At 33.2% G+C, this 16,880-nt stretch overlaps 1 protein-coding gene across 1 annotated transcript; it reads left to right on the forward strand.

The window, feature by feature from the left end:
- The first annotated feature begins 1,265 nt into the window (after positions 1 to 1,265).
- LOC124357874 (leucine-rich repeat-containing protein 70-like) lies at positions 1,266 to 13,899 on the forward strand. Its single transcript, XM_046809960.1, has 5 exons — positions 1,266 to 2,157; positions 8,255 to 8,475; positions 9,514 to 9,801; positions 10,967 to 11,133; positions 13,472 to 13,899. Exons 1-5 carry the CDS (start codon positions 1,434 to 1,436, stop codon positions 13,779 to 13,781), a joined length of 1,710 nt encoding a protein of 569 aa, XP_046665916.1. The 5' UTR covers positions 1,266 to 1,433; the 3' UTR covers positions 13,782 to 13,899.
- Positions 13,900 to 16,880: the final 2,981 nt, after the last annotated feature.

Raw genomic sequence — 16,880 nt, forward strand, 5'->3', positions numbered from 1 at the left:
GACTTTTTGGATTATATTGTATTTTCTAAAAATGTTCGATATAAAATCACTGTGTGTTTGTTAACTTGGAAATATGGTGTTTCGCAAAATTAGTCGTATAGTTAACTCTCATATTTCATGTTACCTGATATGTTTATATTATGATACATGTTCATAACGAAATTTGTAACAGAGTTTGGTCTGGAGTTATAATTCCATATCCAGTGACATACACCATATTGTTGTGGCAAAAGGTGTCGTTTTAACTGTTGACTAATTTCTAAATGTTTTAATGTTTGTTGAAGGAAAAAACATTTTCCGCCACTAATTTTATAATTTACCTATGCCTTTCAATATTTAAATTGCATTATACAGTTATGAAAATTTTGAAATTGGACTAAGCCTTAATGCCTCCGTTAAGCGAGATAAAGAACATTAGAAAAACAGCCTTCGCTGTTAAGAACAATATATAAATAATTATTAACTCTAATCCTGAATTTTAATTGTTCTGTGTTGACAGGATACTTTTGAGAGTTTTGTAATATGTCAGTTCTACATATCAGTTTGTTTTTGAGATATTCTGGAGACATATGGAAGAAATATTTGCCAGCAGAGGACTAAAAGGCTTTGCTAACCTAACACTCAACCAAAATATAAAAACAGCCATTCATTTGACATGTAAATAGTAAACGTAACATGGTAGCAATAGGTGTAAACATCGCTACCATAATGTTTGATTGCAACCTAAGATTTGGCTAAGCGTTACCGAAGCCTAACTTTCCGCAGGATATCTCGAGAAAAGATTGAGCTGTAAGTATAATGATTCCAAACTTTGCTATAATACTGCGGGCAAAAAAATTTTTATGTAGGTTTATACGTTTCATGGATATCTCGAAAGTGAAATGAACTATACATTTGTAGTTACGTATGAATCTTCAACTACTCGCGGTTTTGCGTACTCCTGCCATTTACTGTGCAGAATCACTCACTAAAAGGGTTAAGAGTATATTTACTCGATAAAAAAAATGTAAAGTAAATAATTGTATTGAAATGTATGTGTATACTGAAAGTTGGATAGTAAGGACAATGAAACATACTATACGCATGGATGATGTTATGTATAGGTATGTAATTTCCACGATATTTTTTGTTTTTTGTTTTTTCGTCATTTTTATAAAGTTGCGTATTTTCAGATAAATGATCCATTTTTTTTTTTTCAAAAATTGGGGAAGATACAAAGTTGAAACTTTCCGAATTTGTTTATCCTTTGTTAATCATATGATGTGCATCTTGTACTAGAAATCATTCCTAATTCTAATATCTCACGATACTTGCAGTTATTTGCGCTACTGCTGTGCGGTCTGAGTTCCTTGGCCGCCTCGCAGTCCAAGGAGAGAGTGTGGCACACCACAGTTGCCCCTACCACGACTGCGGTTCACCCTGAACCACCGCCCATGCAGAAGGATGATCCGACAGAGGTTAATTACTCAGAAGTTGATGACTCAAGCCCACTCTCCGCAGAACTCCTTCTTCAGGAGGGTCAGGCTGATCCAGAGGATACACCAGATTCTACCGAACAGGTCGATAGTGCAATTAAAGATGCCGATCCGCTTGCCTTGACCGGCTCCGAAGAATCCCTATCTGACTCTGTGGAGTCACAAAATTCGAGTGAGACCAAAACGGAAAAGAAATCCAGAAAATGGATGTCAATCCCAAGAGGAGAAGTGCCTGAATTGGAAAAAGAAGAACCTCCTGTAGAGAAAGAAGAGCGACCTTCGGAGAAGGAAGTAACTCCTAAGACGGAAGAGTTACCTTCTGAAAAGAAAGAAGTAGCTTCTAAAAATGTTGACGTTGTAGAGCGCCCTGTGGAGGTACCACCAATCTTCGGAGAACCTCGAAAGGACCCAGCTCCTAAGGGAGAACCAGAGAAGACGGTTGAAGATTCTGCTATGGAGTTACCGAAGAATATCTCTGACATGCTGGAAGCAGCTGAGGTGGGAATCCCGATGATGCTGGAAACTATTATCAGTAAGAAGACCACTGTGTATGTATCCATATCGGAAGCTGTGATGGATTCCGAGTTACAATATATCAACTTGACCGGTATTAGGAACTTCACCGGGAGGGAGCGTCGGGTTGTCGGCGGATGTTTGGATCTGTCCAATCTTGATCTCACTGGTGAGTCTTCTTAATATTAACTTCTTCACAATATTAATAAAATGACAGAAAACAATTGTTACTAATCGTATTTATGAGTTGTTCACCGTGTAATGTAGCTCGCATTTAACAATAATGATGGTTAATGAAACAGAAACGTTTGTGACATAGAATCTAAATGTCTTTATTGTTCAGGTTTTAGGTGGTAAGCATTTCTTAGTGAAAATTGTTTTTAATAGATAATTCCCTTCCAAATACAAGGAATTGTCTGATTATGTCAATGTCAGATTTTAAGACTGAGCGTCAGGGATCCTTACTTGAACTTCTGAAGTACTTTATAAATTCACGTTAGTTAGTGACATCTGAGTTTCTCTAGCTATAAATGTTTTTTTGGTGATCTATCTATGTTTTTTATCTATGTATCTATCTATCTATGTATTTATCTATGTTTTTTGTAATGCATACAAACTCTTTCGTTATTAACTTAGAGAAATTTTGTCGTAAATTTGAGATTCCTACTGGGGTATATTTCGAATCTGCATATTCTCTAAATTTTTACTCGTGGTTACTCTTGATTATGGGAGAATATCACAATAGTCTCTTGCTGTGTTAGGGACGAAACCAATGATTACCAATAAAGACATTTTCGGACATCTAAAGCATTCATGGATCCCTTAAGTTAATTGTTATTAGTAGAAGAAAAACTATCCCTATCGCTACTAATTATTTGACAGTTATAAGTCATTCTTCAACACTTAAATAGTACATAAATTTCGTTTAGACAAAACCATTTCGTAGGCAACTTTAAATTCAGTGTAAGTGTCATTTTGGCGGATGAGTAAGATGTTTAAAATCACTGTATTTATTTTTTTTTAAAAGGTGTAAAATAGAAAAAATTATTTTATAACAAATTCAAGTTTTTAATCGAACTAATAAAAGACTTTTTGTCTTCCAAAAAACGTAATTAATTTCTATATACGGTTGGGCATCTTTTGCATGGAAACAATATAAAATTATGTATGGAAAAGCTTTAAGTTTTATGATTATTGTTTCAGTAGACTGAAACACTGAATCGCGTCTAACGCTTCCCTTCTCCACCCCTTTAGAAAACAATATATATTAAAAATCAATCTTTAATTAATCTAATGAACATTCTTTGAAGTTATCTTTTTCATATCACTTTTAAAAACTGAGTTAGGGTAGTATTTGAATTCAGCTCTATATGATATGATAACCGTACGATTAAAATCGTTGAAGAAATTATACATTTATGTAAAAGGCACATTCTGCAAGTAATGTATAGTTTTTAGTATGTACGTGCAAAGACGTTCATGGCTGGACTTTGCAATCAATTGCAGAATTAATCATCGAATGACCCAGAGAAGCCGTGATACACAAGCAAGGGCTGATAGTGATAATACTGTGACTAGTTTGGTGAATGCGGTTCACTGAAACCCCAGTTTATCATTGCTAATTGTAGTGGATTGATGATGATTCGTAGCTTGTCAAATCTCGCAGCGTTGTATCAGGCCACTGTCAACTGCCGATGAATGATGAGCGATTGTTTTTTTTTTTTATAATTTGTCTCTTAATCCTTTGTGAAAGCTTTTAAATCCCCTTTAGCACAAAGGAGTTGCTAAAGTATTTGTCTTTTTGGTCGAGTATTGATTAAATTTCCTTACAAGTTATTTTTTTTCGCTATGTTATATCAGAGCCATATATGTTGAATTAGCGTATTTATCTACGTATATCTTTTACAATTTAATCGTGAATGTGTTGATTACAATATTTTTAGTAGTACAACTGTATAACTTTAGCAGTGACATTTCACAGTTGGTACTAAACGTCCAATAGATGAAAATATACATTTCAGGCTACAAAACGATATAATTGGATTGATTTTTTTTTTCACAATGAAAATCCGGTTTAATTTTATACAAAGTTTGAATAACCGAGATAATTAGCAAATTTATCATTGAAGAAAACTTTCAAATGATTTTGTCGTAACATTTAAAGTTTAATAATATTTTCTTTGTGAGAAAACATTAAAATTTGTACATCTATTGATATTTTGCTCTAAAATGTAATTTCAAACAAAATTCTTTGATAAAAAGTAACATTATGAAATTCATCCTAACTTAAATTGTTATGCCACTTCCAATTTTTAAACTTTTTGTTTATGCTTATGCCTTTAGGACTCAAAGATTTAAATGTGAACATAAAAATAAAATGATGATAAAACAATAATTTGTATTAGGAAATAAAGTTTTTATTTATATTAATTTTGTATTTTATTTATTATTAGTTACTTTGATTTCCGGCTAATGTACTTGCATTTGGTTTATGCCTGTATTTTTTCAGTTGTATAAGACCATTTCTCTGAAGAATGAAAAAAAGAAGAATCCGTTTTTAATTTAAAGCATTTTCAAATCAAAATTTGGAGAGTAGCCACACGCTAATAAAATCAATTTACAGTATAAAAGTCACTTAATACATATGTATATTGAGTTACAGCTTATATGAATGAAATGTTTATGGAAATATGATGAAAATCACATGTTTTTGTAATATATTACTACACGATGAATATTACGTTTATTACAAGTAAAACAACACATCCCATTTATTTATCGTATAAAGTATAATGAAATTAGGCAATGACCTTAACTTGAAAAGCTTTTAGATCTGTTTAAAATATGTTTGATGACAATGTTTTAAAAACCAAAAACTCAATTATCAAAACAATTTCTTTTTCTATCATCAGAATAAATTTAAAATAATATCTCCAAACAAGTCATACTGAGCTAATGACAATGTTTTAAAAACCTAAAACTCAATAATTATCAAAACAATTTCTTTTTCTATCATCAGAATAAATGTAAAATAATACCTCCAACAAGTCTTACTGGACTAAGAACATGACTTGAAAAATTATAGCATTACAATTTATTTAATTTAAAAAATCATAAAATTTTTAAACACATTATACTTTATTATTTTCAAACGCGTTATTATTTTCAAACCATAATTATTAAGTAGTTACGTAATAATACACCATAACTCAAATTAAGTTTCGTTTATTAAGTAATGTATAGAGAAATTCATTACTGGACATTTTGAATTCAATAAAATAATAAAAGAAAATTATCAAATTTTCTTGTTGAAATGATTAATAATAATCATCTGTTATTAAATAAGTGTCTAGAATTAAGAAACGTATTTTGCCTACACTGAACAATTCTCAGCAACACCGTAGTAGAAACTGCCTCTCCAACCTTGAGAGAGTTCTGTGTAAAACACAACACTCTAATCTGCTTATAAGTGTATTATTCATACTTTGCCAAACGTATCTTTTAAATAAAGTGGACCGTCATAAGATTAGATAAAATATTAGGTGGTTTGAAATGTTAGCAAACATATTCTAAAGCTTAGTACGTCATTATTCTCTGTATTACATTACTCCGATTACATCACTGCACAATCATTTGTTAACTATTTATAAAATACTTGGTTTTTAGAAAATAAATTTAAGGATTAGTTAAATTATAATATATTTTAGAATTTAATGAAAGATATTACGACCGTATGTTTTTATTTGCCTATTTTTAAAATTAACAAAATAATAGTATGTTACACTGTTTAGAATGCAGTAAACCGGACTGATTATTTAATCTGGTACTACTTAACTACGTAATAAATTATATGGATTCTTTATAATTAAAAATAATAATATTAATTTTCGAATGGACATAACAATGTTCGTGGTTGAAATTTTATATTTACTGCAGCATTTTTTATTAACCTTACTTAGCATTATTAAAAGAAATAAAGTGAAAAATTAAGATGATACCTGAACTAAAATTGTAAGACATTTATTTCTTGGACATCAATGGGAGGAGATCGCTTTTGTTAAATTTCAAAGAAACATTAAGTGGGGTATTTTAACTTAATTTTATCTTTTTTTAAATACATTAAAACGTGTTATTCTTACATATTGTGTTAGAATAAATTTTTCATCACTCTAGTCTATTATCAGTTACTGAAGATATATGGAATTTTTAAAGGGAAAGCAGTTTGAAAGTTACTCTATCCATTGGAGCAGGTGGTATTATCATTGCTGGCATCTCTGGCAAACATGTTTATTTGTGTTAAAACTTTCTTAGAGTACACATTGCATTGGTACAGTATTTGCACAGAGGCTGAGTCAATATCATCGGAAAGACACAGTTCTCTTCATGGCCAGCACGTTTCGAAAACCTGCATTATTTTCCTCTGCAATGTTGGCAATAAACATTTTTTGTGCGTACTAAACAAGACAGGGTGTTGCAGGAGCTTGAGCTGGGGCTGCAGTTTAAATATTTATTTTACTTTGTAGGCAAGGGAATTTATTTCATTGTATTTTGTATAAAGATGTTGCCATCTAATTAATTATATATATATATATCACGTACTGGATATTTTGTCTCTCTTTGTCTCTCTTCCCACTAGTGGCATGTGGTTGTTTTTTTTATGCTTTGCTCCGAGTTTTGGAGGGGCGCGCTTCCGAGACCTCCTGTTGCGGTTGAAAAGACTTCCGGTGAAGTCTATTTTCGCTAACTCGGGACAAGCTGGTATTAAAATTTCCAAAAGCGTTGGGGAAAATTCAGATTGAATTGATGCTCCGTGTTTTTGTACCTTCATTACTATTAAAAAATTTGAAAGCTTGATGAAAATTTTAGGTATAACACACTTTTTCCGCTTTATTTCCGGGAATTTTTATGACATTACCGTCGTTAGTGGTACAATAATACTACTTATAGGTTCTTTAATCTAGTATTTTCCTCAGTTGGATAATTAATCTAGCAAATAAATACGCTCTAGGTGTAAAAAATAAACAAAACCTGTTTCCTGATTTAGCTATATTTTGTTTCTGATTTGAAAATCGCTTATATTGGCGTCTGGTTCGTTGTGGTTGGTCGTGCAGTGCAGACCTATTTTGTATTCTTTTGTTCAGTTTTAAAATTCAACTTTGGTTTTGCTCTAGTGCGTGTTTTTGTGCAGTTGACATGTAAACAGTTTGGATGATTTTCGACTTATGCAAGTCAAAGCGTTTTGGTATGATCTGTTTTATCTTCACAATCCTTGCATTGTCAAAAACAAGATTTAAACAAAGGACTTTTTCCACTTGTTAAGAGTCAAAAGGGCGTTTCACTATGCTAAATCATTAATCATACTTTAAATATTTTTTACCGGTTTTACAGAACATTGACCTATACTAATCATACGTTTCACTGCGAGTAAAGAATCGGACATTTTTCAGTAATGTTAAGGGTTTAATATCCGATTGTTTTGTATTAAACTTTACGTTTTTATGAGATAGTAGCGGAAGTATTAGTTTGAAAACTAAGTAATAACTTAATAAGTAAACTTGTCATTAAAATATCTTTATTTAAACAAACAGCTAGAGTTATTTAACAATCTGTATCGTAACCAATTATCAGTTTTAATTCTGTATGTTTAAGTTTAAAACTAAATCGACTAATTCCTCAGTGAAGCTAGCATTTTCAGATACATGAACGTTCGTTACTAAATGTTGATGGACATTTTAAAATTCACCTACCACTCTCATATACAGTTATGACATTTAGTAATAAATAAATTATTACTCTCATTATATTTACCAAACATGTCCATAAATACGCATTAAGTGGATTACACGCGCAAGGCACTAACCTACAGGTCACGTCAAAAGGTTAAGACCTATTCACGCAAGTTCCACTCTTAGCAACTCTTAGAACATATTACTCAGCCCTTAAGCATTACTTGTACTTCTGGAGATAATTTTATTACTATTATTGCACGAAATGTGGCCCCGTTGAGATTTTATACCGATGCGGATGGAATCATAGATCCAGTCCCACCAGGAACTCTGCGTTCTTTGTGAATCAAATTCCGAGCCACAAAGATCATGCACAGTATTTTACTTATCTTGAAATCCAGCGTCAGTATCTGGTTATCCTGACTGGAATAGAAGCAGTTGTGACATTATATACCATAACTGCTTCTATGCCACTACCAACAGTTAAACTCGAAGCGCTCATAACATGGAGAATTGCTTATTGATGATTCGATACTGCAGGAGAGGAGGCTAAGGAGGTGATCCAGCGAATGTCAAAGCACAAATTCCACAAGCTGGATCTCAGGAACAATCGCATCACAGAGTTCCCTACCAACACCTTCGGCCCTGTGGCGTTCACCGTGAAGGAACTGAGGCTTGATGGCAACCCACTACTGAGCAACTGCCATGATGAAGGCAACATGCTGCAGCGTGGTGGACTCTTCCACCTGACGGAATTGAGGGTATGTATTTATTATACACTCATTTGCATATTTGTAATGGTTTGGCACAATTTTCTTCATTTAATTTTGATTAGAATCTGCCTTTTGTAAGTTTCTTGCAGGTTTGAACTTCGGAAATATTTCCAAGTCAATGAAAGCTATTTTTAGGACAAGACGTATTCAAAGTTTTGAGTTTTTTTTTTATTCCTGAGTGGATAGGAACCCTCGGTTTATCAAACCTTTGAAATTACATCACCACTTTGTGTAGTCTGGTGGGTTTTCGCGTTCAAACGAGCAGTCGAATCAAATTAACAAAACCTGCACAAGTAATAATTGCGTTAAAATTAACTATTTTAGGGGTAAGCAATATGGGAGTGCCGATGGTCGACCGGTCTAAGTTTGTTGGACTTTGATTCTGAGTTACAGGTAGCGAAGGTTCAAATCCTGTCTGTGACCGTTGCACTTTTTATCAGTACCTTGTACTGTATCGACACTCCCCTTTATTCTGTCTGATAAGATCCTCGCACAGGCCAGTGACCCATGAGGACGGGCAGAATAAGGCTTAAAAGGGGATCGGCTTCTCATTAGAAAACAAATTAAAAAAACTCTCAAGGTAATGACTTTAAAAGTTCCATGACGAGACCAACTCACGAGTAAAAGTTAAAATTGTACTAATTTAATAGGAAGTTATGAAATTGTCTTCATTGGATCACAAGTTTTCGAGTTATTGATTTTCAAGTTTGCAGTTTAATTGAAAAATGTCAAAAATCGTCATCTTTCTTTTTTTTAAAGACATAAAAACTGGAAGTTATTTCTCAATAATTATATTGACATTTCTAAATGCAAATAAACAAACTAATTTGTAACTGCCATTACTGTTTCCTCACCAGTTAGTTTGAGGGTTACTTTGAGACTAATTGATCTGAGAGTAGTAAGTAGTAAATCTTTTAATACTTAAGTCAACCATTTCTGGAGACCTTTTTAGACAGCAACTAGAGTTTGTCTTGAAATTGTTAAAGAGTTAATCTTCGTTCCCTTACCGGTTTGAACGGCTTCCAGGAGCTGAATCTGTCCAGGTGCGGCCTAAAGGACATTGACTTCTTCACCCCCTGGAACAGCAATCATTTGGAAGTTGTCGACCTCTCCGACAACGGGTTGTCCGCGGTGCCTTCCAACCTCCAATTCTTCCACAAGCTGAAGAAGCTCCACATGGACGGCAACCCTATCACTGAGGTGGGAGAATTGCCCTTTGCCCTGCTATGGAATCTCCAAGTGTTGACCATGTCCAACTGCCGCATCTCTTCCATAGATTCTGATCCATTCAGGAACATGGATCGTCTCAAGCTGGTATTAAAACTTACTTTTTTGAACTTCCTCTTATAGCCATCGATAGTTACGACTTTTTTGCCACCTCTCTATATATTTTTTATGTTATGTGTTGATGTTTGTTGTATTTACATATCTACCAAATTTGTTTTCAAAAAGCATGGCACTGTTTTCAATCTAAAGAGTGTGATAGAGGTTTTAGCTCTGAATGGCACGAAAAGAGAATAGTTGGCATATCTAAAAAAAACCGCTCCAAACATAGCATTATTTTTTTTGAAATAGCATATTATTTAAAGTAAATATAAATAATATGTACCTAGTAAACACCATGTATTGAGCCATACAATGTATTAATGGTTCTATATAGACACAAATGTTTGTACTTTCACAGATGTTCTGAGTAACATATTACACGTCACCAGATGACTTGGTCAAAAGTTCTTGTTTAGAGCAACCCAAACATTGTATATGCGATGGTAATAAATTGCACTTTTTTGGGTACGAGATTAATGTTTATTCGATTTTATTGCGAGACATTTTGAAAAAATAGCTTATACATATTAAATTTCCATTATCTTGAAAAGGTTTTTCGTTTCTCTTTTAAAAATTTGCCATTTCGTACTACTATAATTAATGTAATTTCCTGAGTTAGACTTTATTTTGAATGTGCTTTATGCCTTTAACGTACCACACGAATAATAATATGAGAATAAGTTTTCCTGTACAGTTTCACTAATACATTTAAGTCCCATGTTCTTTGTTTGAAGTTTATTTTTGACGATGGATGAATTGTAAAGGAAACAGGATTTTTCCGGACATGTTTTCTGTAAATATATAAATTGCTTGTATCATGTAAATTCAGTTTTAATAATTAGTGTTGTGAATCGTTTTTATTAAGTGCATGTTTTAGAGTTAGTGAAGTTGACACACAACATGGTGGTTGTGATTCCTGACTTAGTTATTTATCTGAAGACGAGATCAGATTGCAATCTCAAAACTTAGTGTTTTCATTTTTTTGTTTCACTGAACGATGGCAAATGTCCGGGAAATCCTGTTTCCTTAAAAATCCCATGTAATATTTTCTTTTGGGTAAGATACTGATATGCAGTTTTTCGTTGTATTGTGACTTAATATCGTATTATAATATATACAACATATTTCCCGAATATCTTTAATGTTATTTCAGCTCAATCTCCAAAGCAACAACCTGACCCGTATCGGGGAATTACGCCTGTCCCGCAGTTGTTCCACTGCTAAGATGTATGTGAGCGGCAACCCTTGGCACTGCGCATGCGACATGCTCATGTTCGTCGAGCGCTATAACTACGCCGTGCGTGACCTTGAACAGATAAGGTAATCTCTCTAAATATCTCGCTCCAATGATACATTTTTATGATAACAAGATACCGCTATACAAGGTATAACACAACGTTTCGAGGATTTGTATCCATCCTCTTCTTCAGGTGGAGTAGGTATTAATACAATAAAAAATAACAAACATAAAGAAGTAAAGAAAAGGTTTCAAACGTACCTAACAGCTGCTTGGAGTCCAGTCCAGGCTTTGTCACTGCACAGGATGCAAGTCCCGAGCACAAATCACAAGTACAAGGATAACAATCACACATCACACCAGCACAAGCTACAGCGCTATACTAACAACGGTGGCTCTTTTCATTTGTGTTAGTATTTTTGTATATATTAGTATCTCACGCACCTGACAAAGGGTATCAGTTATAACCCTCGAAACGTTGTTATACATTTTATAACCTATAACGATGGCAAATGTACGAAATCCTGTTATCCTTTCAAACCTTCCATCGTCAATAACAAACTTTAAACAAAGACGATACCGCTCCCCCATAATCGTGACCATGAGATGACATAGTTTAAGAACAACAGCCAATTTGTATGATATATTCTTTAATTAAGTTTTTGAAAATGTGTCTAATATAAATTTTTATAATAATTTATGAATGTCCTTTAGAAAAGAATTATACCAGCTTTGCTTTAGTGAGGGGGGAGTGGGCGTTTGATATAGAACCTATCAATATGATAAAAAATTCTATAATTAAATTTTTCCTTAGTTTATATTTTTTATTCTTGCATAACAGACCGTGAAACACATAAAAATAGTTAATCACAGGTGACAACGTGTCTGAAAGTCTCCATTTACATTACAGTCTGATGATCATGAGGTTGGCTGACACTGATTTAACTTTAATTTACGTGTTGACACAACGGTTTTACGAGTTGGAAATTAAAGTTTTTGTAATTTTATCACATACTATACCTTTTCCTTTTCATTCTTTTACTAACATTAGTCGGATGAGCATGAACTTATCTCGTAATGGGACTCCTTTATCGATTTCACATAAAATTTGTTTGTTTAAATAAATCCAGTAGAGTCTCATGACATAAACTCGGTTACTTATGTATGTCCGTAAAATTCCCTCGGGTTGACTTCTAGATGAAGAGATTTCCACGTACTTTTAGTTTTGTTAATAGTAATGCTTTAATACGTAATTTTATCCTGTAGATTTTTTCTGATAGCTTACTACATGTGAGAGATTGCAATAAAATTAGAAAAAATAAAGATCCTGCCCGGAGGACCAAACAATGTCTTATGAGAGAAAAGAAATTAAATGAATCAATCTATTATTTGAGAATTTGTTTTATTTTTCAGAATTCTATTTTAAATGTTTTGAGGGTCTTTATTATAATTTGTGTGTTTTTTGCTTATAATTAATCTTTCGTGTTTAACTGTTCTCCTTTCCTTACGATACATACAGTTTACATGTTCCTTTCGACATTTGTGTAGTTATGGTCAGTTTCTAATAAATGTTTCAGGGATATTTCATTGTATTGTAGACATATTTTTGTTTTCAAAGCTTTTATATACACTCTTTAAACCTTTTATTAAAACGTCCGCCAGTTTTTCCAATGCAATAGCTTTCACAGTCACTTCAGTTAATTTTGTGTACCCCAGATTGTTTTGTACAGTTCTTGATTGTGCTTATGTTGGTTCATTTTGTTTTCAATAAATTTGAATGTATTATTTCTTGTTTAAGAACTGATGGAAAATTTTGAAAGGTTTTGCGAACAGCTTTGTTTTTATTTAGTATTTAAAGATACACACACACACACACACACACACACACACACACACACACACACACACACACACACATATATATATATATATATATATATTTCTGAATTTATTTATTATTAGGATTAGGTTGTATTATGTTAGTTTTATTGATTTTCCCTGTTGTCCTCTTAATCATTTGTTCTAAAAAATGGGTTTGATAACTATTTTTGACATTATTTTATTTTTCATTGGTATATTTAACATTCTGTTTATCATTGAGTAAAATACTCCTAATTTTTGTTTCCAAGGATGGTTAGAGGATGATCGTATTAGAAGATCTGTTTGAATCGTTCTATAAATTTCAAATGAGTGATTTTCATTAGATTAGAAATGCTTATTTATAGCTTCATGTAGTTCATATACACTGATGATTGTTGCATACCGGAACACGTGTATGGAAACAAAATAATTTAGAAAAGCGTTTTAGTTGACTAGTCATTATATTAATATACTTAATTTGATAAAAAGTATGAATAAATGTAATTAAAACAGAACACTATCCGTAATTACCTTATGACTTCGTGAGTGCCCTCTGTCCAGGTGTGCCTCCCCCCGCTGGCTAGAAGGTCTCCGTGCCGCCTACTTGACGAAGGAGATCCTCTCCCTGGACTCCATCGACGGCAGCTGCTTGCCTACCAGGGTCCACCCTGAAGTAGCCCCGGCAGTTCGCCAGTATGCCCCCATCCGTGCTGAGAGACTCGAGGTGTTCGCCGTGGTGGTGTTCGCTCTGGCAGCCGTCTTCATGCTAGTCCACATCTCGTGCTCTAAGAGGCGGGAGAAGCTCCGCAGTGAAGAACACCGAGAGGATATCAACTACATTAGGATCGATAAGAAGCCCAACTTCAAATAACAATAACGCGTTACTCTTTTAATTTATTTTGTACATGAAGCAAGGAAAGCTGTGATTTAACTGTGTTGTTGTTGGTTCGTTTTGTCATTTTTGCACATAAAATACTTTTAAAACCCAATTTTTTCATTACCTCTTCGAATGAACACGTATATAACTAGTTAAGTAGTCCTCCTCCTCCTCCTCTATAGACTAGTGGATACAGTCACGGCTCTCTAACTGAGAGATCACGGGTTCAAATCCCGGGGAGGTGCAATCATGAGATTAATAATAGCCACAGTGACAAAAAACAAGCCAGCATAGCCTTTTAGCTGAGGCTTAAAAGATAAAAAAACTAGTTAAGTAAACGCTATTTACATTTGAAAATTCTGTAGGTTAATACTGTTTACGTTACGCTAAAGATGAATTGATACGTCAGATTGTAGAGACCACAAGTCAGACGTAAGTGTCAGATGACTTTTAGGGACCGCTATTATGTCGAAAATTAATACTCAAATAGAAGTTGTTGTACTCATAATGCACTTGTAATATTTTTTTCTTTAAATTTAATTGTGAATATACTATTACTGTTAGTGTTTGGTGCAGATTCATTTTTTCAGTTACAGCTTTAAAAACGTTAAGTGTATAAAAGGATAGGGCTTAAAACACTGCCATGGCGAAGACCCCTGTGTGTATTTCTAATCTGGATGCCTTTGTTACCATATATAGGTATGAGCAAATGATTCATTAGTACGAGAAATTTTGGCATATAGAAAATCTAAAAATTACGTAGAAATATTTTTTTTATAATATAACTTCTACTATCTTGTATTATCCTTCGATAAAAAAAATATATTTCCATTTATTAGTTACGGCCGAAATTTTCATTGTACGCATTTCATAAGTTAAAAACTTATAGCGACATTATTTACTGACTGATTTTTATGATCTAGGTAGCAACATTTTTGTGGTTAGATTTAGAAACTTTTATTTTCCTTTGAAAAATTTCCTAATATTATTATCTTTTACAGTATTTAGTTTTAAAAACTTCAACCGTCCACCATCTCTAAACATAATATGGTAATATAATAACAATTTCTCTCTTGATTTGAGATTGCTAGAAAAATAATTGTTCCAAATTTATCTTTTCTTTTCTTTACTAACCATGTTGTGACCAATGGGTTATATTAAAATTTTAATTTGTCATAACACGAAGAAGTTATTCCCAAAATATCGCCGGAGAGTTCGTTAACACGCTGTATGTATGGAGTATAAACGTAGATGGCATATCTGAACAGTTAATTATTTTACACATTTTTCAATAATACACTTGTCTTACCTGTGTATTGGAATTTTAGTCATCACTTACGTATTATATCGACCACACCCCTACATTTCTCCAAACACAAAAATTCAACAAAAACAAACATTACCAAACAAAAACTAAACTCTTTATTGAAAAAACACACAAATCTTTTTTTTATTCTTGATCACACTCCGCCTCCCAAAATGCAGCGATGTCAGCGCAGAGCGAGCAGAATGGATCCCCGCCTTCGGCCGCCACAGACGACCGCCATATGTATTTCGGCTAGATAGGAATCAAAGTGTTGTCTGGCAGTGCCTCTTTGTCGTTTATTCCTCCATTTAGCCCATTCCCACATCCTCTCAACTTGTTGAGTGTTTGCGCCGGTTTCACAGCGAAACATGCACTGGCCGTTATCGCTGGAGCGGCAGGTCGCTGAACCTTGACCAGGGGGAAGGGAACGGTATTGCGATAAGATAACACCGGACGACTAATGGGGGCAGTTACCTTAACAACAACCATGCTTCTAAATTACCAAATGTGTTGATGTTTTAAAATAATAATAGTGTTTTCGATATAATACGTAAGTACCTATTTGTACTACATTGAGTTCTTTAATGAAATCTATTATACTTAGTTAGCCCTTTCACACGTACTGTACCTGCAAAGTTAACACCCTGGACGTGTTGAGTGCAGAACTCATCAGCAGGCAGGTAATACCATCAGGTAGTGTCAAAGAGGATTGTTTCAGACCCCATGGGATGATAGGGTGTTATTACAGATAGGAAGGAGTTCACAGAAGGTTGATCAAAAGCTGTGACAAACCAATCATATGCTCTGTCGCCCGGCCCTTACCTCTGTGTCGTACATGGCTTTGTTTTTGTTCCATCACCGTAATGCTTTGTAACTTTGCAGTCAAAAACTAGTTACAGCACATAGCATTACGCCATTAGCTGATTATTGAGTTTGTCATTTTGAAAATGTATAAATAAAATTCTCCTCTTTACTTTGGATTTCACTTTTGTTACGTATTAGACATTAGGCTTTCAATTTGTGGTAGGAATATTTAATAAAGTATACATTTACTAAATCGCTAAGGGCACTAGTGAACAGTAAAAATATTTAAAAACACTCATATACTGAGTATTATTAAAAAAAAAAAAAAATTAAATAAGAAAACTACAATTAATGACTTTACAATATTTTGTTGTTATTTCAACTTTCTCAATTACATAAAATTATACACTGAATAAAAATAAAAAAAACCAAAGAAGGAACACCTGACAACAAACTTTTTAAATGTATATAATAATTACGATATTTTTAACACATTTTGATTAGTTATGGATTTTTTAAAATAATATAACAAAATATAAATTTTTATTTTATAGGTTAATTTGTAGATCAGAATCTCAGGATTGACGTGAGAAACAGTAATTTAGCGAATATTAAGTCTAAATATTTTTCGATTTTACTGTAAGTTAGTGTGCCAAATTCATAATTCCCTAAATTAAAATCGCGTCTTAAACGTCATATTTACAAACTGTCTCAAAATTATAAGAATTGAAAAGGATTTATGAGACTATTTTCATAAACGTAAACTGCTGTGTAAAACCTGGACGTACATTTATTAAATTTGTTCCACAATTTATATTTTGACAAGTTGACGATTTTTATTACAGGTAATTTATATATTGGCATCTTGTTTGGAAGGCATCTGAAATAAATGGCTTAAGATACGGTACCACACACAAAATACAGCTAAAGTACCTAGATGGTGCATTAAATGATTTTTATTAAATTTTTAATTGTTATAAAAT

The sequence above is a fragment of the Homalodisca vitripennis genome, chromosome 3 (genome assembly GCF_021130785.1).
Source record: "Homalodisca vitripennis isolate AUS2020 chromosome 3, UT_GWSS_2.1, whole genome shotgun sequence".
Taxonomy (NCBI): Eukaryota; Metazoa; Arthropoda; class Insecta; order Hemiptera; family Cicadellidae; genus Homalodisca; species Homalodisca vitripennis.